The sequence below is a fragment of the Rousettus aegyptiacus genome, unplaced genomic scaffold, assembly GCF_014176215.1.
Source record: "Rousettus aegyptiacus isolate mRouAeg1 unplaced genomic scaffold, mRouAeg1.p scaffold_m13_p_17, whole genome shotgun sequence".
NCBI lineage: Eukaryota > Metazoa > Chordata > Mammalia > Chiroptera > Pteropodidae > Rousettus > Rousettus aegyptiacus.
In genome coordinates this window covers 31298648-31323561 of record NW_023416292.1, presented here as the reverse complement: position 1 = coordinate 31323561, position 24914 = coordinate 31298648, and the positions used below count along the sequence as shown (strand labels likewise).

General features: G+C 49.4%; 1 protein-coding gene across 2 annotated transcripts; it reads right to left on the bottom strand.

The window, feature by feature from the left end:
* Positions 1–18133: 18133 nt before the first annotated feature.
* NHLH2 (nescient helix-loop-helix 2) lies at positions 18134–22751 on the bottom strand. 2 transcript variants are annotated; one of them, XM_016124350.2, is made up of 3 exons: positions 22609–22751; positions 21857–22190; positions 18134–20209 (listed from the first exon to the last, which is right to left on the bottom strand). In XM_016124350.2, exon 3 carries the CDS (start codon positions 20199–20201, stop codon positions 19794–19796), a length of 408 nt encoding a protein of 135 aa, XP_015979836.1. In that variant the 5' UTR covers positions 20202–20209; positions 21857–22190; positions 22609–22751; the 3' UTR covers positions 18134–19793. The 2 variants fall into 2 exon arrangements, with proteins under 2 accessions (XP_015979836.1, XP_036090942.1); XM_036235049.1 differs by lacking the exons at positions 21857–22190; positions 22609–22751 and adding an exon at positions 20552–21603.
* Positions 22752–24914: the final 2163 nt, after the last annotated feature.

The following is a 24914-nucleotide window of genomic DNA, read 5'->3' as shown; positions in this document are numbered from 1 at the left end:
GTGCTTCGTGCTCTCTACTCTACCATGTTGGGAAGACCATAACAACTGGTCGCTTACCTTTTAGAGATGTTGGGATTGATCTTTGCGTTCAGGTCATGTTACCTTGAACCATCTATTATGAAGTCCTCCATCAACTTCTCACTTCCGGTTTTAGCTGTCATTGCCAGCCCTTGCTCACACTCTTGGAAGTGTTCCTGTAGCACCCTGTGCTTCCCTGTTATATTACTGTGTTCATCAATTTTCTCTGCTCGGTAGTGAATTCCCTCAAGGCAGGGTCATATCTCTCTCTCTGTCTTCAGCACCTGACCCAGCACCTGGCATATAGTTGGTACCCAATAAATAGTTATCGAATGAAAGAATTCTGCCCCTAACATCCCATGAGATCAGTGGGTGCCTGCCAGGGATTGTGTCATAGGTTACATTCTTCCTAGAGACGTTTGGGACTCGGTAATATCCAAGGCATTTGTTCTAGTAATTCTGCCACTATTGGGCTTGGTGTCCTCTCGGAGACAAGGTATATAAGCCGTGACTGAAGCTCGCAGGCCCAGTGTTGCTACAGAGGAGGTAAGGAGAGAAAAGCGAGAGCTTTTTTCAATCTCTGAATCAAGGAAACGGTCCTTCTGAACTGTTCCACTCCAGGGATGGTGGATGACCTTTGAACTTCCTCAGTACATTTGTGACAAGAAAGGGGGTGGGGGATGTTGCTGGAACAGCTGAGCTCAAGGAGCAAGATCTTAGCTTTCTTTCGGAGACTGAAGGCTTAGTAACAGCGTGTCCAGTAGGAGGAGCCCTTATGAAGATGCCTGTGGTATTTTGGGATGAAAAGAAAATATAAAAAGGAGGTATTAGCTGAGGTCCTCAAGGCAGCCCTTATAAGAAATGTGTAAGATTGAAAGGGAACTGCTAATTTTCCAAATGCTAGGAACCTCATTCACTCCCCCGATTACTCCTTCTGTTAACATGAGTCTACGCACTGATTCACACACATTTTTGATGATCAGGACTGTGGAGTATCTACTGCTATCTACAGGCCAGGGGAGATGCTAAACATTCCACAATGCACAGAATGATCTGGCCCCAAATGTCAGTTGTGCTGAGGTTAAGAAACCCTGCCTTAAAGCAATCGTGTGCTCATTCTCCAGTTATGGTCACATTCAATTGTACAAACTCTCAACAATTAGGCTCCTGTCTGTCTAATATCTTCCACCTGAATTCCTAAAATCCCACTCTCATGTTCCTTGGGCTCTTCCTTGTGAGTTATCCAAAGAACAGTTCTGTGACAGTCTTCAACATCGGAGGTCCCAAATGCATTCCTCTTTTACTAACAAGCCTCTGCCCCATCCCTACCCCAAGTCCCCTATTCCATTGTAGGGGTGTGATGGGGAGGGGGGTAGGGCGTGGTATGTTATTTTCTAAACTCTGCTTTGCATACCTCATATTGCTTTAGGAAAGAGAACAGAAAGATACAGAGCAACTAATGAAACAAATTTAAAGATTTTTGGTTGAAATATTTATTCTTCTCGAATACTCCCTATGTTCCCTATTTGAAAGTTAAGGAAGGTCCCCCCAAGGTTCAATTAACCAGGGACTTTGGGATGTCATTCACATTTAAAAGAAAGAGGTTAATACTAGACACTAGCGCCTAGAAGGTTTTAACCTTTGCTGAGTTTGAAAACAGAAAGCTACAGCATCTCTGCCATGGCTGAGATCCCTTAAATACTTTGACAAACGTGATCGAGAAGCCAAATGACAGATTTGGAGAGTTAATGAAACTCTCAAGTCTTAGCTTTTTCATCATAAAATAAAAGGTTGATTCCAGGATCACTTTTGGCTTCAGGCTTGGATCAGTGCCCACTCTTAGAAACAAGGGGCTGGGTTGAAAGTCTTTGTAGAACTAGTCAGAAAAGCTGCAAGCTAAGTAGGCAGGACAAGTTGGACTGCAAACAGAAAGATGTGTCAGGAGAGTTGTCTCATCGGATCATGTCTTTTCCCGGGAGTATTGTGATCTCCTTAAATCATCATCATCATCATCATCATCATCATCATCATCATCACCACCACCACCACCACCATGGTCCAAGTACTTTAATGCTTTAATGACTAACCCCCAATATCAAAATAATTTTTGAAATACCACAGAATGTTAGTAATCTCTTCAAGGCTAGGCAGAATCTCTATGCATTTGTATCTGCACTGGTATTTGAGGAAGGGATCCCAGGATGGAAGTGAAATAGAAAGAAACCTTTTGAAATAGCAAAATCTGGTCTCCAGTTCTTGAGTGCCCAAAGGGACAGACCAGCCGTCACTAAGTGAAGGCTGGCAGGTGCAGCCTCATTTCCTGATGAGGTCCATGATAGCAAATGTCACATGGCGAGTTCCCTCCTTTCCTAGTTCCCCCCTGTCAACTCTTAGAACTATACTCAGTCTAAATCGCCGGCTTTCTCATTCCCCGGATATACATAAAATGGTGTCGCTGTCAGTCAGCTGCAGTGTCTAGTTTACCCCGCCCGCACTCACCTTCCTTACCTCTCCAAGTCCTTCCCTTCCCCACCCCTGTATTTTGCATAGTCCCTGGACAGGTGTCCTGTGTGAGCTCACAAAGCCCTACATGTCATCTGTCGTCTTTCCTCTTGTACTCCCCTACTGACTGACGTCTGCTAATCACGAAGCTTCAGGGAAGAGTGGCAGTCTCAACACTGTAGATGTTGATGGTGCCCTCCCTCCACCAGGAAGCCAGGGTCCGTACAAGGATGCTCCAACCACCAGCAGTCCTTACAGTGCCAGAGCTGCGATGAGCTTTATGGGCAAGTGGGGAAAAACATCCTTTCCTCATCTCTGTGGGGATCCGGGAAGCAACCCCACGAATCCCTGCCCAGAGCTAACAAAAACCTTCAGAAAAACAGACACTGCATCTGATACAATAATTAACCAAGAAAATACACCCATAGGTTCACATAAACAAGCAGCAGCAGACTTGGAATCTCTCTTCAGAAATTTTTTTTTCCTAAAGAAGCAGGATCCGCAGAGATATAACTCTGCCTAAAACCCAGCCCAGCTTCGCCCGGTCATTTACATTTCCCCCCTTCCAGTTACAACGCCTCAAGGGTACCACTTCCCAGTTACGGGCCCTGCTTTCCATCTGCACTTCTCAGTGTCTATCCCAAGATTAAAAGGATAGTGTGTGTATACAGACATGTCATCTCCACCTTTTACAAGACATAAATCCCCTTGCAACTATCAAATCGTAGTTTTAAAAACCACGCACCCTTCCGCTGAAGGCTCGCAAACCACTAGGACAAACCGTAAGTCAGAACTCAGGTTCAGATTTCTCTGGGCTTCTCCTCACTCCAGCACGTGACCTGGAAATCACTTCTTCCTAAGGCGAGGGCGGTGCAAGCGGAGATGTTAGCAGACGACACACTCCCCTCTTCTGTCTCCTTCTCTAGAGACTGTTGCCTTTTTCGGTTCAGGATCCTGGTCATACATGGAATGTCGGATCTCGAGGGACCTTAGTGGCCCATAGAGGATACAGCAAATTGCCTGACGCGGCCTCCATCCTGGCGTCCTAATGCGCTTCCTGTACGTTTCCTGCACTTTGGGTTCTGGAACGTTCAGCATTTTATTTCCCAAGATTTCCTTGCCACAGGGTTCTTGCATACTATTTAGGCTCTACCACTAACTTGCACGCGCAGGATCTGAGTCACGGAAGTGAAGCAGGGGCTGACTTCTTGCTCCACTGGCTGGTGAGCAAAGCGAAGGGCACAGGGCGCGTCCTGCAGCGCTGTCTGTCTGTCTCTAGCTTCTGGGTGTCTGGAGGCAGCTGCGGTGGAGGTAGCAGAACTAGCAGGCGTGGCAGTGTGCGCCTGACCTCACAGGTCCAGGGCTGGCCTTCGGGACCCAGCCTACGATCGACTCCTCTGGCCCTCGCGATAGCTTTATACTGCCTCATTTCCTGCATTGTTTCTTTCTGCTCAGAATACCCAGATTTCTGTTTCCTGCATCGAACCCTGCCTCCTTTAAAGTCGTAAACAGTTGGAGAAGCTCCCGACTTGCTCGCCAGTGGTCTAGGTGCAGAGCTGAGGGCCCCAGTGTGACGGAGACTGGGAGGTAATAAAGAGGACACTAAACCAGGATGTGGCAGGGCCTGATGACACCTGACAGCAGCTCTACAAATATATACAAGGGTGTGTTCTTACAAGTGCGAGGAGGTGGGACCACTCATTAATTATAGCTCACGTTCTGTAAACAAACCGAAGAAGTGGTAAAAGGGAGGAGAAAGACCGCTCACGAAAAGCTTGTGTTCACATCCCATCCAACCTCAGGTTCCCTGGCTGTGGACCATACCCATTACCGAGAAGTTTAATTTCCCTGTTGTATCACAGCGTGTTATTTGAATAAGCTATAAATTTACAGCACAGCGATGTAGTGCATTTCTGGGGCATACTGTAGATTCTCACATCTGTTGTTCAGCGTAAATTCTGTTTTACAGTATGTGGAAATTGCCTGCAGCTAGGGGTCCAATTTTGACACAACTACCTGGCAAATAAACAAGCTAGAAGAGTGGAGGGAAGACATTTAGACTTTGAAGAAGCTGAAAATGAAAAGGTAAAGTGTTCTGTTGGATAATAGAGGTTAGAGAGAAAGTAGGATCCTAGAGGCCACTGGAAGAACAGCAGAGTGACCTTGAACTCCGGGTAAGCTGGGTGGGGGAGGAGCAGGAAGGAGTTGGGTGTTAACCCGTCCTCCTCCCCAGTAGGGGGAAGGTGGAAGGAGCCTTGGCTCCTGGTCTACCTGGATGTCAGTCAGGCATCCCAGGACTCACTCACACTTAGACTTGGGATCAATTTTTTGTCAATTTGAAAATCCATTTAGCTTAGCTTAGGAAGTTCTCTAATTTGACAGTATCAGTATAGAAAAGATGTTGCTTTTTTTTTTTTTCCTGCTATGAATCTGTTAGAAAGGTGGATGAAACAATGACCCAGTCTAGAAGATGATTTTATTAAATGGATACATCCTAAAACAAGCTTATGGAAAAATAAAATGAAAGTTACTTTTTACATGGCTCATTATTATTGAAACTGTGCCCGCTTTTGTGAATAATGCTTCCTTTCCCAGCACTCTAAGACAATTAATTATATGTAGTATATGATATGCTACATATAATATATAATATGATATTGAATTAGATATTATGTATCACATATACTATGGTATGTTGTCAGTGTATCTGACTTTGTTCTTTTCCCCTTCCCCCTTTTTCTGGAGCTTGGTCCTGTTTTTCCACCTGGGACGTGATTCTTTGTCTCCCCATTGTGGCTGCCTCCCTGCGTTTCCATGTATCAGATAGGACTCCTATGTCTCCCAGTTTTAGTAGATAGGCCTAATGTAGGTGTTCCTTGGGGCCCAGTGGCATAGTCTTCTCTGGTCACCTGAGCAGGGTGCTGCAGGTGTGTGCCTTTCATGGGTTGTGTGCCCTCCTGTTGTAGTTGAGCCTTGGTTGCTCTTGGCACGTCATGGGAGGGATCGACCATCGGGCTGATCAGTCGTGAAGACTGGCCGACGAGGGGCTGACCCTACGGAGCAGGGTCATCCTCGGATACAGCCCCAGGTGGTGTTTCCTGCTCATCTGAAGCTGGCCACGGGGCAGCCTTGGGGTCTCCTGGGAGGGGCCCCACTGCAGGCCAAGTTCAGCCACAGCCTGTGCCTTGCCTAAGGTCACCTGGCAAGGTCAAGCAATTCACAAATGACCACCACTTGTGGAGTTCCCTCCAGAGGCCAAGCTACTACCAAGCTGGCTGGCACTAGTGCTGGGGGACCTCCGCAGCCAAGAGATCTCTCTGGATTCTCAACCGCCACATGTGGGTATGGGACCAGCGCGTCCCACACCTCTGCCCCACTTACTGGTCTCAAGATGGCCATTTCTCTATGTCTTTAGCTGTAGGACTTCTGTTTAGCTAGACTTCAATTGACTCCCAATGATGGTTGTTCTGTAGCTTAGTTGTGATTTTGATGTGGTTGTGAGAGGAGGTGAGCCCAGCGTTGACCTATTCCACCATCTTGACTGGAAGCCTGTATCTGACTTCTTTACCTAGCATAATGCTCTTGTGAACCATCCATGTCGCAGTCCCTTTAATTGTTGTATAGTATTCCGTCATATAGATGCACTGTAATTTATTTATCCATTCATTCATTGATGGCTATTTGGGGCCTTTCCACTTTGGGGCTATTATGAATAAACCTGTTATAAACATTTATGTATATGTCTTTGTATAAACATATGCATTTATTTCATTCGAATAAATACCTAAGAGTGGAATTGCTGGGTCATTTGATAAGTGTATTTTTAACTCTATAAGAGTCTGCTAAGTTGTTTTTCAGAGTGCCGTATTGTTCTACATTCCCACTAGCAACGTATAAGAATTCCAGTTGCCCGACATCCTTGCTAGCACTTGGTACTGTAAGCATTTTGGATTTTGTTTTGTTTTTCTAAGTGGTTCTAATAGTTGTGCAGTGATATCTCATCATGGACTTAATGTTCATTTCCCTGAGAACTAAAGCCATTGAGCATCTCCGCATGTCCTATTTGTCATCCCTCTCTCTTCTTTGGTGAACTGGCTGTTTAAAGCTTTCGCTTGGTTTTTAACTGGGTTGCATGTTACTTTGTCGAGTTTTGGGAACTCTTTATATATTCTAGGTACATTATAAACATCATTGTAAATACTTTACTTCTTTCAACGGTCCATTGAAGAAGGTACTATCATCGTAGCCATTTTATAGGTGATGGAACCAAGGTACAGAAAAGTTAAGTAATTTACTAACCAAAGTCTCCTGGCTAGCCAGTAGTTGTGGCACTGGGGTTTGAAACCAGCCCTTTGGAGCTTAGAGCTCTTGCTCTAAACTAGTGATTTGTAAACTCTCTGCAGGGAGCTAGACAGGGACCATTCTAGGCTTTAGGGACCGCAAAGTCTCCGTCGCCTCTATTTACTGTCGTAGCTCAAGGACAATCATAAACAAGTGAACAGATGGGCGTGGTAGTGTTCCAATAAAACACTTTCATTTACGTACACTGAAATTTGAATTCCATATAATTTTCACCTCAGGAATGTCGCCAGCCCTCGTTCTGGACTATGCTACTGTACTGCCTTTCATTAAAACTACCGACACTTTCCATCCACGTGCCCCCCAAACACCAAAGTTTTAAGTGCTTTCTGCTTATCTTCTTGTCTTAAAGTTGTATATTCCTTTTACAGTTTCTCATACCGTATATGATGCGTGATGACATATAGGTACTCGGTAAATATATTTTGCATTCACATAATAAATCGAATCAGCATATGGATGAGACCATACATTTCATTCTTAATGCTCTTCCCAGATATTTTCTAGGTACCTTTTCCACTGTTGCTATTCTTTATATGCTCTCCATAAGAGTGGATTTATGATGTTCTCCATAATAGTGGCTTTAATGGTTCCATAAACATTTGTTTTCCTGTCTGTCAGGTTTCCATGTGAAACCCTCTCAAACAGTTTGCAAACCTTGCCACGATGTTCTTCCAGTTCATTATTCAAATATAAATTGAGAGCATGTTATATACCAGGCACACCCAAGGTACTGATGATGTAGTGGCCAATAAGTCAGGTTACTTGCCTTCGAGGAGCTCATCACTTAGGGGAGGAGCCAGAGAAATACCGAGGCCAGTTCAGTGCAGTGATATCAGCGCTATGACAGAGGCTGGTACGAGTGGTTACGGCAGCATTTCGAAGGCTTCTGGCTTGGGGGGGTCACAGTCTATATAAGTCGACCCTTTCACTTTGGTATTGTAAACCATAACCTTGGGAGGGTAGAGATAAGGGGGATCTTTGAAATCATCTTTGCAAATACCTATGGACTTCCTGAGTCTTCCTCTATATCTATTTAATGGCTTCCAAATGCAAGAGGCTAGAAACTCGCCTGTGCCCCTGATCCCTTTAATTTTATGCAGGGACTTCCCATGTGTTAAAGACACATTTGGTTTCTTGTGGCTGCCTCATTCACTCCCCCGCAGGTCAGAGGGATGAGCAGCAGTCTTGGAATCCTGGTGAATCCTCACTCAAATCTCGCTGCCTGCTCTGGGAGGAGAGCAGAACTCTGGGCAGGATCGTCAGGTCTCCAGTCTAAATCAGCAGACTCTGCCTCAGGATCTTCTTGAAACTGGTCTTCTCTAACCTGCCATCGCATGTGGTGAATGTTTCCAAATTTGGATCCCAGCATGTGGCTTCCTCCTCCTTTTTTTTTTTTCTTTCTGGTTGTTGTTGACACTGTAGTCATGGCCAGGCTGCACTTTTCCTCAGTGTCTGGGGAATACCATTACCTGTGGTTGTACAGCTGATACCAGTATTAATGGCCAAGGCGTCTTTGTTAGTGCTTGCACTGCAGTGGGAGGGAGGAGAGCGCCGTGAAGGGCAGGCAACAAGTTGCCCGTCTGCGGCTGCACTTGGGTAGGAAAGGCAGGGGGAGGAGGTGTTGGGAGAGAAGGGCTCCCAGTCACCAGCTTGTTACATATATGGTCTCGAGATTATTTTCTCTATTTAGTCGCAGTTATTATGTCAATGTTTTGCATATTGACGGTGCCAAGGAACTGGAGACTGTGGGTCTTTCTGCAAACTCCCTTGCACTTTGATTCCGGAGGCCATCTCTCTGAGGGGCAAACCTCCAAGAGATGCAGACTGTCCAGTAAAAGAGAAACCCTGATAAAATTTCCCTCGTTCTTTGTACTAGAAAATAATTTTAGCGCCATGCTCTGTCCATCTGGACTTCATTAATATTGTCAGCCACTCCCTTCAGTAGCCTTTAATGTCTAAATAATTACTCCCTGTGGCCACAATCAGACATGATGTCACTCCCCCCCTGATTTGCATTTCATAGATAACAGACAGCTTGGGAATTACAGAAGGCTTTGTGAGCTGTTCTGAAAGCCTCACACTTACTCCCACCGTCACCTCAATCACATCATGTCCCCTCCTCTAAATCTGTCACCAAACCGCACAGCCTGCCCCCACTGAATTACCCCTTTCCTTCTGTTACACCGTCCCTGGCTCTGTCCACACCAAGCTCATCATCCTGACTGGTAACTGGAAACAAAGTTGTCTCGTCGGGATGTTGCGACGCCTTGCTCCACATGGGCTTCCTTGACCGGGATTTTGACTTTTCGTCCCTGTGTGTGGCGGCCACTTCCCCCAATACATTCGTCACTCTTCCACGTCGTAGTCCTACTTCTTCGCAGTCCCGCGGTCGCCTGTCTGGGCCCTGATGGCTTCTCTAGGTCTCCTGTTTGTTTTTCTACCTCTGACCACTTCACGCTTTTTTCTTTCATTTCTCCTTTTCTTCCCCCATCACCGCTCAATCCCCCGTCTCACTTCCCTCTTAACCAGCTCTTGGCTTCCCTCTTCCCAGCCGGTTACTCTCCTTCTCCACTTCCCGGTTTGGCCTTTGTCTGCACAACACGGAGCATCTGGACATAAGGTAAAAACGTGCCGTCAAATACCCCGATGTTTGGAAACATCTGGACATTTTGGCACCTAGAAACCACCACAGCTGGATCATGGAATTTTTCACTTTTCAGTCTCCACTTGACATCGGGTGGACAGAGCCTCACCAGCCGCGGCCTAAGCACAGCCCATTATCTGCTTGCAATTCTCTTTTCTTCTCACACGGGGAATTATCTCCGTCAATCACTTTATTGTGGGAGAAAAAGGGAAGAAATGTGTCTCTTCTTCTCTTCCCGGGCCCAGCACATCACCACGCTCTGCCCCAGTTCTTTTCTTGTTGAAAGACCTAGTAGGAACTGACAATTCCTTTAACCTTTCCTGCCCCAGAGGCAGGAGAAAGAATAAGCATGTGAAACGCTGTTTTCTCCGCACCGGCCTGGAGAATTTGACAAGGACGCGTTTCTTATTAGAGCCTCTCTGTCTGGCCTGAGATCTTTTCCCCTCTCATTGTCTCTTCTATTCTTGGCAGCACTCTTATTTACCAAAGAAGCGCGATGATGGCGATTCGTCATTCCTGTCCACTGCGCTTCACAAAGAGTTGCGTTATCTGTTTGTATTTTTCTCAGGTAGCTTAGGAGAACATTTCTCAGCCCCACTGGGGCCTTCCGCAGAAGGGTGATCTCTAGAGGCGGCCCCAGACAGCGAAGTGTTCATCATTATCTCCGAGGATATCTGGCAGCCTCAGAGTAACTCCTCAGCGCTGCAGGATGGCACATCACGGGGTGACATCAGCCCTAACTCTCTCTCTGAAAGACAGACCCAGGCGGAGGTGTGGTGGCTGTCCCCCCCCCCCCCCCGGAGCTATAGTCACAGCCGGGCATCTGTGTCAATACCGTGCAAATTGGTGTGGCTTAATTGAACCATGTGTGTGTGCATGCGTGTGTGTGCAAGCCGCTATTACACGCCAAAAGATGGGAGGGAAAGGGTGTGCGGGGCGTATCCATTTTCCGTAGATTTGGGGAAATCGAGACACAGCCCCCAAAGTCAGTGCAGTCGGAAAATATATCAGTCAATTTAGCGAAAACCAATTCCAGCCTGAGTGTTCACTGGCGCCGTGTGGATGTGGCCTCAAGTGGCTGCAGGTCACAGGGGTCGGTGAAGAGCCCGGGGTCTCGGGGACACGCGGCGTCCCTCCCCCCAGGCGGCTCTGCCGTCCCCCTGGTTTCCGCACCCTGGCTGTCCTCCTTAGGAGGCTGCCTTTCAGTTCTCCAGGCGGAGTGGCCTCTCCCCTCCCCCGCCCTCCTCCCCTGGCCGCCCTCCCTCCCCCCCTTCCCTCCACCTTCTCCCAAAGGAGGTGACAGACGGGCCTGTAATTTGGTTCCATTCGCTCGACTGGAGCAACACCTGCCCCCCTCCCCTGGGATGCAAGGGTCTCATCCCAAACCGTACGGGGAGCCAAAGACAAATCCGGGCCCACATGCAAATACAGTGACAGCGGAGAGAGGGACACAGGGGCCTGCAGCACACAGAGCGCGCCTGCCATTCGCTCAGATGCTGCCCACAGACCAGGACAATCAAATACCTCTTGAGTTGAGACTACTAAAAATCAACTACAACTTTAAGTGGGGGTTTCAGAGTTGTAAAAATCAATAATTAGCTATTGTAATATCTCCTCCCGCACGTACCATACGACAAGAAAACAGAGTGTCTGGCATTAAACAGTGTTGACAACAAAGTTCCGTAATAGAACTGGGTATAAAGAACAAAGTCACTGAGACCTGCAGGTGTGTGTGTGTGTGTGACGGCTGCAGGACAGCTGTCCCGTTGATGCCACAATAGATGTGTGGCTCCTGGATGGGCCCATTTCCTTTGTGTAAGCCTCACGTGCCTCTCTGGTGAGGGGGGTCATGTCTTTTTCCATTTACTTAGGCTTGCGCCAGGGGGCTAACCCCTGAGCCTTTCCGAGCATTTCCGAAGTCTAGGTGTTGTGCGCCATCTTGCAGAAGTGGCTCTCTCTGGACCTTCCCGAGGGATGATATAGAGCAAGAGGGTGCGACAGCGTTGTCAGCACCCAGCCTTCCAAAGCCAGACTCAGGACCACACCCCAGATCGTGAGAAGTGGACGAGCCCAGTGGGCTGGGCCAAAGTCTGGTGCAGGGCCCGGGTTGCTTAAAAGTGAAAACTTGTTCTTTCACTGTGGGATGTTCTGTTTTGTTTTGTTTTTCACAAAGAGAAACTGTTTTTTTCTTTTTTTTCAAAATATAAGCTTGGAATTTTACTGTGCTTCAGCTTCGTTTTCCCGTCCAAATCCTTATTAGCCGTGTGCCCGTGGGCGTGTTACTTACCTTCTCTGTGTCTCGGTGTCTCCATCTGTAACTTGGGAATACGAGGAGCTCCCACCTCACTGAGGCACGGGAGGAGTAAGCAGGTTAATAGCGGGGAGTGCCTGACACAGGCGAAGCGCTACATCGGGATAGTTGTTTTTGCTGATACTGTTATTCCCATCACCAGGCTACAGCCCAGGGCAGACAGTGTGGGGTCCACGTGTGGATGGGTGCGAAGGGCTTCGAGTGGGAGCCACGTGAGCCTGGGCAGGCCGAGCGACCAGAGTGCGGGGTGTACCCCTGTACCGGGGCCCTGAGGGGCGCCCACAGACAGCGTAAATGACAGGTCTGTGAACTGAAAGGACCGCGCTAGGGGCACTGGTCGCTGCTGTTAATCATCCTCAGGCTTCCACAGGTGCTGCTGTCAGGGGGGCACCAGCGGAGCCTCACTCCCGAGTCCCCCGGCTCACCTCCGCAACCCAGCTCCCGACCGACGGCTAAGAGAACGCATCTGATTCTTGTGTTTTAAAATCTTTAAAATCGGCCTACGTTGGCCTCTGGCAGTCTGTCCACTCTGTCTGTTCCGATGTCCCCTCTCCCTTCTCCTTTGCCCTGGGCTGTACTTGGCTGCTGGCTTCTAGCTATCCTGCCAGATGCACTGGCGGCTCTGGACTATGGCATGGCCTTCGGGGCTGCAACGGCCAGTTCTCAGGGACGTCCGCCCACGAGGGGGCAGTGGGCGGGGAGGCGAGCGGGGCACTCACATCCTGAGCGCGTGTCGGGGATGGTGCCAGAGCTACGCGGGGCGGGAGGCCTACCAGAGACGCGATCCACTGACTAGAGGAAGAAGGGTGAGACCGGCTGGGACATTCCCCTCAAACAAAGGCGCTTGCCGAGGATACCCAAGAATTACTGGTCATTTGCTTTGCTGGGTAACGGCATTTTAGTCAAAGAAGAGTCCTTTATCTTTTAGAGAGAGTTACTGATGTAGTCATGTGATGTTTGGGAGTTGCTCCAAACAGCCTCAGGGCGGTGGGAGAGCGAGGCTAAGAGTTTATACACAGGGAATGTTCGGGAACATTAGAGCCCAGGCTACTCTTCCCTTCCCTTTTGTGGATGTTCTTAAATTTTGCATGACTTTTTGTTGTTGTTTACATAGTTGCGCAGAAAATTCATGCCGATAATTTTTACTCACCCGAGTCACCTCACGCCCAAGCAGCCTCCCCCTCGTCCCGGACTCAGCCCTCCGCACAGCTGACTCTCAGGGCCCAGGACCAGCCCCGGCCCTCGTGAGCATCAGTGCGCCGGGTACCCCGCCCCCGTGAGTATCAGTGCGGCAGGTACCCCGCCCCCGTGAGTATCAGTGCGGCAGGTACCCCGCCCCCGTGAGTATCAGTGCGGCAGTGCGCCAGGTACCCCACTCTTGTGAGTATCAGTGCGGCAGGTACCCCGCTCTCATGAGTATCAGAGTGGCAGGTACCCCGCTCTCGTGAGTATCAGTGAGGCAGGTACCCCGCCCCCGTGAGTATCAGTGCGGCAGGTACCCCGCCCCCGTGAGTATCAGTGCGGCAGTGCGCCAGGTACCCCGCATCCCCCCGCCCCCCGCCCTGCCCTGGCAGGCAGCGCCGGAGGCTGTTTCCTTCATCCTGTGCCCTTCGGTCTGAGCCTCTGAGCCCCTCGGGCAGAGCAGCCCTGATGTCCTTTTCCTCCCAGTTGCCCATCCTAGGCCCGGCCACCCCAGGAAGGACCCCCCCAGCACCCCGATCCCTACACCCACGTGTCTTATCAACTTTCCTGGGATTCAAGAGGCTCTTGACATCTCCCCTTTTCCTGATACCTTTCTGGAATGATCACCAAAGGCGTGAGGAACTTCCTACTTGAGGTGGGAATACATAGCAAAATTGAACGGGAAGTTCCAGCAATTTCTCTCTTCATTACTTAAAAAACAATTTAACGGTTTAACTTTCGAATAGGTCGCCTGTCATAAAACTCACTATAAAGCAGTACCAAGCATGCATCAGACATGTTCTGAGTGCTTTACATCAATTAATTAGATTAATCTTCCTGACAACACTATAGGGTGCGTGCCATTACCACCCCCACGCTACAGGTGGAAAACTGAAGCGCAGAATTAAGTGATTTGTTCAAGGCCACATCTAGGTACTAGGAGAACTGGGGTTTGAACACAGATACACTTGGTCAGAGTCAGCGCTCCTGGCCACTCTGTCATAGTGCCTGTCCCAGCGTTCCGCGTTCTGGGGTAAACCAAGGTCTTGAAGAAAGAAAAGGCTTAGGCCAGACCTCCCACACGAGTGGAGAGGGGCTTTCAGACACGTACATAACTTTACGTATGTGTTTATGCTTTTTTCTATGGATTACTATCTATCTACTTACCTGTGATGTGTTCTGTCTTATAGAACAGAGATTATTTCTGTCTTTTTGTAGAGCTAATAATGTGTCATATGCAGATGAATACAGTTGGCAGACACCACAAATCATTAATACATTAACGGATTATTGTCGCATTATTATTTTTAGCTTCTGTGCATACTATCAATACAAAGGTAACAATAGCTCGCATTTATCGAGCACTTACAGTGTTCTTCCTGTTCTGGTAAGCACTCACCTTACTCCACGGAAACCTCACAGCGAGCCCTTCAGAGAGGCGCGTGTTTGCTCTCATCCTACACATTTGAAAGCAGAGCCTGCAGGAAATGTAGTAACATGTTCGGCATCGCATTTGGAATAAGTTGGAGCCAGGTCCGAACCAAGCCCCAGCCTCCTGGGCCTCAAACATAGGATGAGAGACACAATTAGATTTTAGCATAGTGATATTTGGACATGGGACTCAGAAAGCAGCGAACAATGCTCAAGGAAATTGAGGGAAAGTTTACGAAGCGGTTACATTTGAGTTGAGTGACGATGGAGCAATTAGAATTTTCTGGGCAGAAAACAAGCCCGGAGGAGAGCATTCGAAGCAGAGGGCCGCTAGTGCGAAGGCACAGGCCATAAAGAAGCAGGCATCCATCTCCGGGGAAGGGAGGGAATCTGAATTCAGCAGGGACATGTACCCTCAGGGAGAGAGGCCGAAATGGTGCTACAGAGTGTCTGGAACAAGGTTGTGAAAGGTTTTTGTGGCCAGAGAAAGAACTTGTTTTATATAGACTATGAGAAGCCGAGAAGAATTTTCAGGCAGGGGACAACGTGCTACCTTAAAAGATGGATCTTGGAGCAGCATGAGAATGGGCTTCAATGCGCTAAGGAGTGGGGTGGGGGCGACCGAGGAGCCGCACACACCCACCCAGTGCGGTGGAGAATAGTGATGCCGCGGACAGTGTCAGGTTAGCCCCCAGCTCCTTCAGGAGGGCCTGGTCCAGGGCCGCCACTAGCCTGCAGTGTCTTCCCGATGGTGAGCCCCAAGCCAGGGCGCACGTCTGACCTGGCAAGTGGAGCCCCGGCTCGGTCTTCGCCTCCACGCGCCCGTCCCCTTGGTGAGACAGCCGGTGGCCTGCAGACCTGGACTCCTCTGGCACTACCTGAGCTGAAGTGTCCCCTAAGCACCTGTGTGGGGAGACAGGGTGCAGGGGCCGAGGGTCAGGTGTGCGCGTGGCACTGTACCCCTCTAGCAAAGGAAAACCGTGGACTATAACGGGTAAAGACAGGCACTTTGATAAACCCAGAAACCTGGCTTCATGACCCTGGGCAAGTTATTTAGTCTCTCTAAGCCTCAGTTTCCTCATCTGTTAAATGGAGATGATGAAAGAACATACCTCATCAGGTGGCTGTGAGAATTAAATGAGGTAATGCCTGCATCACCCTTCACTCAGGAAGCATGTAGGACGCACTCACCACATGCCAGCTGTTAATACGTCTCCTACTGCCAATAACAGAGACAGCCCTTCTAAGCCTGGAGAAGGGCATCGGCCATACATGCCATCCCCTCCTCCTTAGCCCCGGCCACCCCAGACCTCAGTGGGAGGAAGACGGGGACCCAGAGGCAGACAGCACTGGTGGGAACTGGATAAATCACAGCGCCGCGGAGGTCAGCTCATGCTACTCACCTCATCTGGTGATGCCCGGTTATGGGGCCGGGCCACTGAAGGACACCCCGAGAACGGGGTTGGTGTGGGTTCCCAGCCCGTGTCCTCCACCTCCGTCCAGTCTTGTTTCCCTCCAGACCCGCTTCCCCTGTCCACGGCCTGCTCTTCCCGCTCCGATCCTGCCCACCACCCCACACGCTCCCTAAAAGGAAAGGGTTTTTTTGCCCAGGACTTTTGCCCTTTTTCTCTGGATGTCTCCGGATGGTGGCAGGTATGGGGCAGCCATCTGGGCACAGAAATATTCAGCACAGGTGGCATTGTCGGCCGAGCCAGGTGGGGCTAGGATTTTTGGGAGGAACAGCGAGGCCCTGGCCAGTTGTCGAGCAGCTGGAGTTCCAACAGCAGAAGGCAAAAGGAGCGGGAGGAAGTATGGGCCAGGGTCTGCGTAGGGAAGGAGCGGCTGGGGGGTGAAGGGCAAGGCCCCGGCTGTCGGGGCGGGGAGTGGCGGCCAAGGGCTCTCGTGGCATGAGCACAGGACAGGTTAACAAGTGGCAGCAATTGTGGAGGCTGCTGGTGAGGCGGGTCCGAGTCTCCATGCGGAGTTCCCTGCCAGGAGTGACCTTCCCTAGCCGCTCTGTCTAAGGCGACGCCCTCGCCAGCACCCCAGCTGCGGCCTCCGTCTCCTTACCCCGCTTCATGTTCATCTCACTCCCTGAAATGAGATGCTGTTTACTCGTTGGCAGTGCGCTGCTCTCATCTGTTCCTCTGTCTTTAGCACTGGAACCATGCCTGGCACACAGTAGGTCCTCAGTAAATATTTGCTGAATGCAGTTCGAACGATCACCGTCACTATTCAGAGTAGCATCGTTACGATCCTCATCTATGGCTGAACAGCCACGGGGTCCGTGCTACGTGCCAGGGATGAGCCAGTCACCCTCTGTCCTGGCCTAGCAGAGTGCCACCCCGCTGCCTCTCTCTTCACAGGGTGCTCAGCAGCCTCGGATTTGAAGTGACATTCCTAAGATGCTCTCCTGGGACCACATAGGCTGTGTAGCTGAGAAGGGATTTTGACATTTGTCCGGGTCTGCTCTCCATCCAACTACGGGTGAGGGCCTTAGTCTAGGGAGGTGAGTTAACAGGGTCCTCCTAGATGTCAGTGGCAGGACTGTGTTGGTCTCTTGGAAGCTGGGCTCCTAAACCAGGAAAGGGAGGCCCTCGGAATGTCTCCAGGAGTTAGAAGCTGACTTTATTTCCTCAGCATAGGAGCAGGGCCAGTTTTTCTGTCCGATAATAGAGAAGTGCTGTGAGTACTGGGAGTAGACATCCCTCCCCACTCATGGAGCTGGGAAGACCTGCAAACACTTCAGTCCCATGATAGCACATGTTTGCAGGCCGGCATGACCAGTCACAGCTGCAGTGACCAGGCCAGAGAAAGCACGATTCTTTCTCATGTCCTATGGAGTGCTTTCCTACTGAGCACCTCCATGTGAAGAGAACAAAGTCTCACTTATCACGTGTCTGAACCTGACTACAAGGTACCTGGGTGAAAAGTGAAAAACACTCGTAATCCCAGATATTTTATAGACATAAAACCAAGCATCCATATAATTACACTTTTAACTCTGCAACCAGAGATTTGGTGTAATATAGACCCATAGTTCATAACATTCTGTGTGTGTACGTGTAGTTTTTAACTTATATCTTCTGCTACTTCCCACTTCTATACTAACAATAGGCTTTTGTAGAGGATATTCATCATACCTCAAGGTTGACCCAGGCTAACCTTTTTTCTTGTTTGCAGGTGTCATGTCCTGAATCTATGTCCCCATTAGATGTCCGAGGGCTGCAGTCACAATATCCACCTTGTTCTTAAGAAGCAGCCTGAGGGCTGAGAGTCCTCATCATGTCAGGGACCTCTTCTCCCATAGCTATGTGACTTAGGAAAGGGACTTCAGCTCCCCAACTCTAATTTGAAGAGATAGGGTTAGTTACTCAGTTTCCATTTAGGGCAAAAGAATCTATGATTCATGTCATATTTTTACATAAACACTATAATTTTTTCCTCATTGAGAGAAACGTGATCTATGTCACTATCCTATGAGGCGCATCTATTTATAGACTGATCGGTGGCTAAGTTTAGGAAGAGTATTAAATATCTTGACACAAATATATTAAGGTCTTGTTTTGTTTTGTTTTGTTTTCACTAGTTCCTTTCTGAGGAATTGAGTCCATTAAGGTATTTCATGCTCAGCCAGTGTGATCATTACTTTTAGACAGTATACTTAAAATAAAGGAGAGGACTTCATTTGATACCTTTATTTATATGCAAAACAGCGCACCATTCATGAGATCTGAAAAACTCGTCAGATAGAAACCAGGTTATATCTATTTTCACTACAAAATATTGCATTATATAAAGCAACAGAGACACAAAAAAACCCTGAAAAAGACTAAAATCTTTGGATAGCAGATGTGGTTTTTTTTCCCCCTTGTCTCTAAAATACACTCCTTGTTTTAAGAGTTTCACAGCTGAGAACATGAAACATTTTCAGGTTATAGACTTTTCTTTTTGGTTGTCACAGAGGAAAGTAGTTCTGAATTTTTTTTTTTTTTTTTAGGAAAATAACTTAGTTTCCTAAAAATCATCCCACGCACAAAGATCACACACACACACACATACATACACACACACATACAGAAGCTACTCTCCTTATAAACAGTTTGTAAAGTACTTTTCAGACATAACTACAGATAAGAACAACAGTTACTTTTTTAAAAAACTATAATAGTGAAGTGCTAGGGTTGCTGATCTCACAACAAAAGAACCTTTCAAGAACAAACATCTTAATATATAAAATATGTTTAGAAACAGGGAGACGTGGGGAATTTGTCATACAAGTGCAATATAATTAGATCAAAAAGAAAGACCACAGTATAACCTCAACAAACACGTAAAAAGTTGGACGTAATAATTATCCCACAGGAAAAAGTGTAAACACTCGACTATAAATAAATTGGCACAGAGTATACAAAGTAAAATTATCACCACTCTGAAAAATAAATGTCTTGGAAAAAATACTCTACTCCTTCTAACATAAATAAAAATAGGTTGTCTTTTTCTAACTGCACCTATGGGTCCACATGTTTAAGGTCACAAATAGATGTTTTTGGATATATAAAGGGGCACTTCGCCTGCAAAAGCAATCAGATATTAAGTTTTCCTTCCATTTAAATACGGAGTTTCCTGTCTCCATTAGTGTCATACCTGGTGGTTCAAATCTCACCAGGTTCAAATCTCCCACAAAGTGTCTCTCTGTTCTCAATGCCTCTAACCTTACCAGATATGCGGGGATTGTTGTGTTTGGATTCTAATCTAATCTCTCTTTTCACAACGGTACAGAAAGTTTCCTGTTGCACCTTAATGTGCCTAAAATCTCTACACTGGAGAGGAGATTCCCTCCACAGCCCTTCCCCTTCGAAAGTCTGGTGACTTGTCAATTAGGAAAAAATCCGGATCGTCTAAAGTTAAGAGCCTGTACTCCGAGGCTCTGCCTTCATTCTCTCAAAACATGGAGAGCTGTGGGAGGTAAAATCGGGGAGCTCCAAGTCTCCGGTGAGCTAAAGCAAACCACCCTTAAAGGGATCCTAACATCTGTCGGGGAGGCCTGGAGGCGGCTCGCCTCGGGTGCCCGCAGGAGGTCCGCCCGGCCTGGAAAATACGCCCCCACCCAAACTCCCCGCGAGCCCCAGGGCTCGTCAGACATCCCCACCTTGCAGAGATGGAAACCCATCCTCGTCGTCCTGCCGATCCGAGAGAGCGCAACACGTTGAGAACTGCTTCCCCGGTGCGAGGCTCCCCCTGGGCCGCCGTCTCCTCCGCCAGCCCCGAGGCCGCCTCCGGAGTCGGTCGCGGTCCCAGCCGACATCCGGACCCGCGCGGCCTCCCGCAGCGCGCCTGGCCCTACACGTCCAGGACGTGGTTGAGATAGGAGATGTAGCAGATGGCCAGGCGCAGGATCTCGATCTTGGAGAGCTTCTTGTCTGGGGGCAGCGTGGGCAGCAGTTTGCGGAGCTCGGCGAAGGCCAGGTTGAAGGCCTCCACGCGGATGCGCTCGCGCGTGGCGTGCGCCGAGCGGTACTTGGCCGTGGCGCGGCGGCGGCGGCGCTTCTCCTCGCGGCTCAGCTGCTGCGGATGCGGGTACAGCGCGGCCCGGCCGCCGCCCTTGCCGTCGCCCTCCGCCTCTTCCACCGGCTCCAGGTCCGACACGCTGCCCAGCACCTTGGCGTCCGCGCCGCCCAGGGACTCCGGGTCCGAGTGCGCCGAGCTGGGGTGGTCCGAGTCGGCGGCTTGGTCCGGACTCAGCATCATTTTGGAGGCTGAGGGGGAGTCAGAAAATCAATCAATAAAAGGAATCGGGGTCTTTGGATCGGAGCCGGAGTGGGCGAGGGCCTACCCCGCCCGGACAGGCCGGTGCGCGCTCGGTGCAGGGGGCCCGGCGGGGAGGGAGCCCTCCGGGGCCCGCGAGGTCTCGGCTCCGCCGGGCCGCATCCTGGACCTGACACCTGGGCCTGCAGGGGGGCCAGCCGGCCTGGGGCCTGGCCGGGGGACGACCGCAGGCTGCGAGGCCTGGGTGTGCCGCCTCCGGCCTCATACGAACTCCGCCATTCTGCCTCCCTCTCCTCTTCCCCGACAAACAAACGATTCCGAAAGACAGACACCTCTCGGTTTTATGGGGGGCGGGAATCCCGCCCCAGGGGCCTCGGACGTGGCAGCCGGAGAGCCACGGCGCCCGAAGGCCTCGCGCTGGTCTCGGGGATGGCGCCCGGCGCTGGAGAGGAGGCCCGGCCCGGAGCGCACGGGCTTCCAGGTCCCCTTCGCGAGGCTACGAAATTATAAAGAGCTGACTCGACAAACGCGGAGGCTCCTTTCGACACGACACTGACGCCTCTGCCCTCGCAGGCTTCCGAAGCACCATCTGTCACGCAGACAGCAACGCACATCGGGGACCCAGGGGCGCGGCGACGAGGGATGAGACAATGCGCCCGGCAGCCCGCCGGCCGCCGCGCAGGGAAGCGCCGGTGGCCGAGGCGCAGCGGGAGGAGAGGCTGGGGAGGGAGGCGGCGGGCAGGGCCCGGGCCGGAGGAGGCGGGCGCGCGCGGGATGGCCCGGCCCGAGCGCCACCTCCGCCTGCAAAGTTAGGTGCTCCGGGGACCGCAGTCGGAGCCCGCAGCTGTCCGCGAGCGGCCTGGCCAAGGCCGAGCTGGCCTGTCCCCAGCTCTCCTCTAACGATGGCCTCTTGGAAAGGTCGCCTCGCCCGGCTCCTCCCGGGCGCCTAGAGGACCAGCCCCTACTACTGAGAGCCTTCTGCAAGGTGGCGACCCACGATTGCCGGGCTCCGGGGGACGTGGGGCTTCTAGCAAGGGCCCGGCAGGAAGGTAAGGCACCTGCGGGCGTCGTGCGCCCCGGCCGTGGGCGCTGGGCACCCAGCGTGCAGCCCGGGCGAAGTCGCCGCGAGAGAGACCCGCGCCCGCGCGTGCAGGAGAGTTTGCTTCCAGAGAGACAGACAAAAGCAAGGATGTGCGATCCGCATCTACCACCGCACTCGGTGAGCTGCGAATTCGGCTTTCATTTCCCCCGCGAGGAAGACAGGTCCCCTCTAAGGCAAAATAAAAACAAACGTTCCAAGTGAACTGCGTGTGACTCCCTGCGGGCTTTCCACCAATACGTTTGTAAGTAGAGCAACTTGCACCTACACATCCAGCTTGAAGGGGCATAAATAAATGAGCGAGTAATGGAAAATCACAATCAGCCACTACAGAGTTGCAGTTCCGGTGAAAAGTTCCTGGGTTGCACTCAAAGCATGTGAAATTCTCCTCCTTTTAAAAAATATTCGTAAACAACGCGTCATGTTTGCATTTTACTTCTTCGACAATTAACTGAAATGCATCTGTCAATGCCATATGAACAATCTAACTTAGTTCCAAGCTGGCAAAAAAAAAAAAAATTATTTAAAGGAGCCTTACCTTGCAAAAGCCTCTTCGATAATCTTTTCTTCAATCTTTTAGAGTTAAAATTCCAGGGAATAGCGGGGAGGAATTCCGAAATATATTAAAGGCAACAAATATTTATTACATTTAAATAAGAAAAAGCAGCTGTCATCTTGCCAGTGCCCACAGCGGGGGACGATGCTATCTCAGAGTATGGACTATACGAATGATCGTTTGTTTATACTTAGTTGGTAGATCAAAATCGCCTTTTCCTTTTAATTGTTCTCAGACATTTCAGGAAATTCGTTGTTGATTTTTTTCCTGAACGATGTGTCGAAAAGTCTCGTGCCTGTGTTCCTCTTCTAGGTCTCTATAAATAACAAAAGAGTTGCAGAAATAAGCACAATCACATCAAAGGACTGACTGATTCCTCCACTTTCTAATCGCGGAAGAATCAGTAAGAAAGATGGTTAAGATAAGATTCCGCTCCTGTAGGATCCCCGTTTTCCTTCCCTCAACACGGCTGAGCAGAGACTGGGAAGTGCAAGGCAGAGATGCGTTCTTGCCCAGAAGTGATTTTTTTTTTTTTTTTTTTTTTTGAGATAAGGCTTTGTTCAGCCGATGTCTCCCCAGTTCCCAGGAACACAATCCTGTAACTCGGGGCTAAGCTTGTCTCTTCCTCTTCCCTCATTGATTTGTATGTTGTATAAACAGACACCTATTTCCAGTTTCAAAGTCTTTCAAGGCTTGGTCACAGCTCCCACCCCCTACCCCCCGCCTTCCTTTACCTTATAGCAAAATATACATAGTCAGTGGCTTGGAGAGGCTTGGAGAAAGGTGGGTGGAAAGTGAACGCCTCCCGGAGGGACAGTGACAGGGAAGCAGAGAAAGACTGGAGAGGGTGTGAGACCCAGAGCAGAGACAGAGGTGCGGTGGCTTCTTGGCTCTCCTGGTACCAATTGATTCAGCCTGGAGATGGTGGAAGAGATAAAGGCTTAAGAAGGGGGATGGAATTTTTTTTCCCTAAATTGATATTTAATGGGAAATCCTATTGGACAGAAACCTGGACATGAGTCACTTAATTGGACTTGACATCTGTCACCGTGTTGGAGTTTTCACAGCCCAAATATTTTAGCAGATCAGATTCCCACTGAATCTGTGCCATAAAATATAACAGTTGAAAGCAGCCCATGATAGAAACCTTAGACTCGAAGCAGAATCTGTAGCCATAATTAGATGATTTCTCTTTTTCAGATTACCAATGCAGTATTTAAGTGCAAATAAACGACGTACTGACTGGAAAAATTCTCCCAGCATTTTACAAAACGAATATCTCCCTAATGTTTAGGGGAAAAAATTGTGTCCAAAACACAGAAATATATACTGTATATGGTGCTACAACAAACACTCAAATATGCTAATGTTTATTAGCGATCGTATACATTTTAAAAAGCACTTCAACGAGGCTCGATTAAGCATGGTCATATCTTTGAGAGGTAGCCTGCCACTGGGCTAGTTTTCCAACATATGATGAAAACCTTTCAATAGATTAAGTCCTTGGAACTGGGAGCAGAATCCAGGTATTGTAATTTCAAGGATCACTATATGAGACCGTTTTACTTTCTGAATGTATTTGTTTTTCTCTTCGCCCACTCATTCATTCAACTTAAAATATGGCATACCGCATGTGCTGATTATTGCGGTCCATTTTTGCTTAGTTTAATCTGCAAATTACTGCGTGGTAATTCATTGGGCCATGATGTAAACACATCCAAATCACCAGTGCACTCTAGCACGTAATGCCTTTGCCTTACATGACCCCCATGGCTCTGAATTTATATTCCTTATAACAAAGGGGGAAAATCTAGTTCAGTTATTTTGTTACTTTATAGAGATACTGTTAGCCACCATCAATTATATATTATTTGTAATCATTTTAGCTTTTTGATTGTGTAAGCTTAAAAGAAATAAGAGTAATGTAGCTATAACCCCTACCTCTCCCCACCTCCCCAATCCCTGGGGGAACATTTTTGGCAAGGGAAGTCCCCGCTTTCCTTCCTTCATCAATTTTGCCCTAAAACCATGTTTTATCATTGGGGCGGGGGACCGTCTGGGTTCCCCATGGCTCCCACTAGTCCTGTTTGCCTTTGCACACATTTTTCATCCAAGGGGAGATGCCTGCACCAGAATGGGGTGGCAGTTGGGGAGAGCAAGGAGCACCTCCACAGAAAATGGGCACCACCCCTCACCAGCCTGGCCTCTGCCCAGCCCCTGCATAGAAGGACAGTTAAGTGGAGGCAGAGCCAGCCCTGTTTAGGTGAGTGGATGAATTCCCCAAGGTTGCAAAGATGAAGGGAGAAGAGACGTTTCCCCAGTCTAGCTAGGAGCCGCTAAGGCCAAGCATTCGCACGCGGCCGGAAGGATGCACAGAGACGGACCCGCACAGAGATATCCGTACTCTTTACTCCCCCGCGCCACCCCCCCCCCCTCCGTTTCTCACAGAAGCCGGCTGGCTCTGCGACACCACTACATGTTCAGGCTGACAGGCTGTAAAAACCTGGAGGGTCTAATCATAGTCCACAAGGCAACTGCTAGACTGGGAAGCAACTGGTATTTCTGGTTACCCTGGTGTTGGAGGGAAGAGGGGGAAATGGAGAGACAGACCAGCGCAGGTTGCACTCTGCTATGGTATGTGGGGGTTCAGACACACCCTCTTGTACATTCATGCCTTCTGAGCCCACGCTTGCAGCCTTGTGTGTACATAAATTAATATGTGAAAATAGGCGCAGACCCACATATAGTCACTCCTAGACACACAGTCATGGTCACAGGCATGGATTCCCACTGACGCACATGCATTCTCTCTTCCAGAAAAGCCTCCCCACCCCCCGCTGCCACCTCTGCCTTTCCTAAGACCTCCCCAGCACAGATGGCCCCTCCTTCTGTGCTCCATAAGCAGTCTTTTCATATCCTCCGTAGTAGAGACACATACACTGTACCGTGCACGATTCTTGGTTTCCATACTTGTGTCTCCCACTGGGCTGTGACACTTCCAAGGGAAGTCGGTAGCTCACATCCCCAGCACCGACGTCTG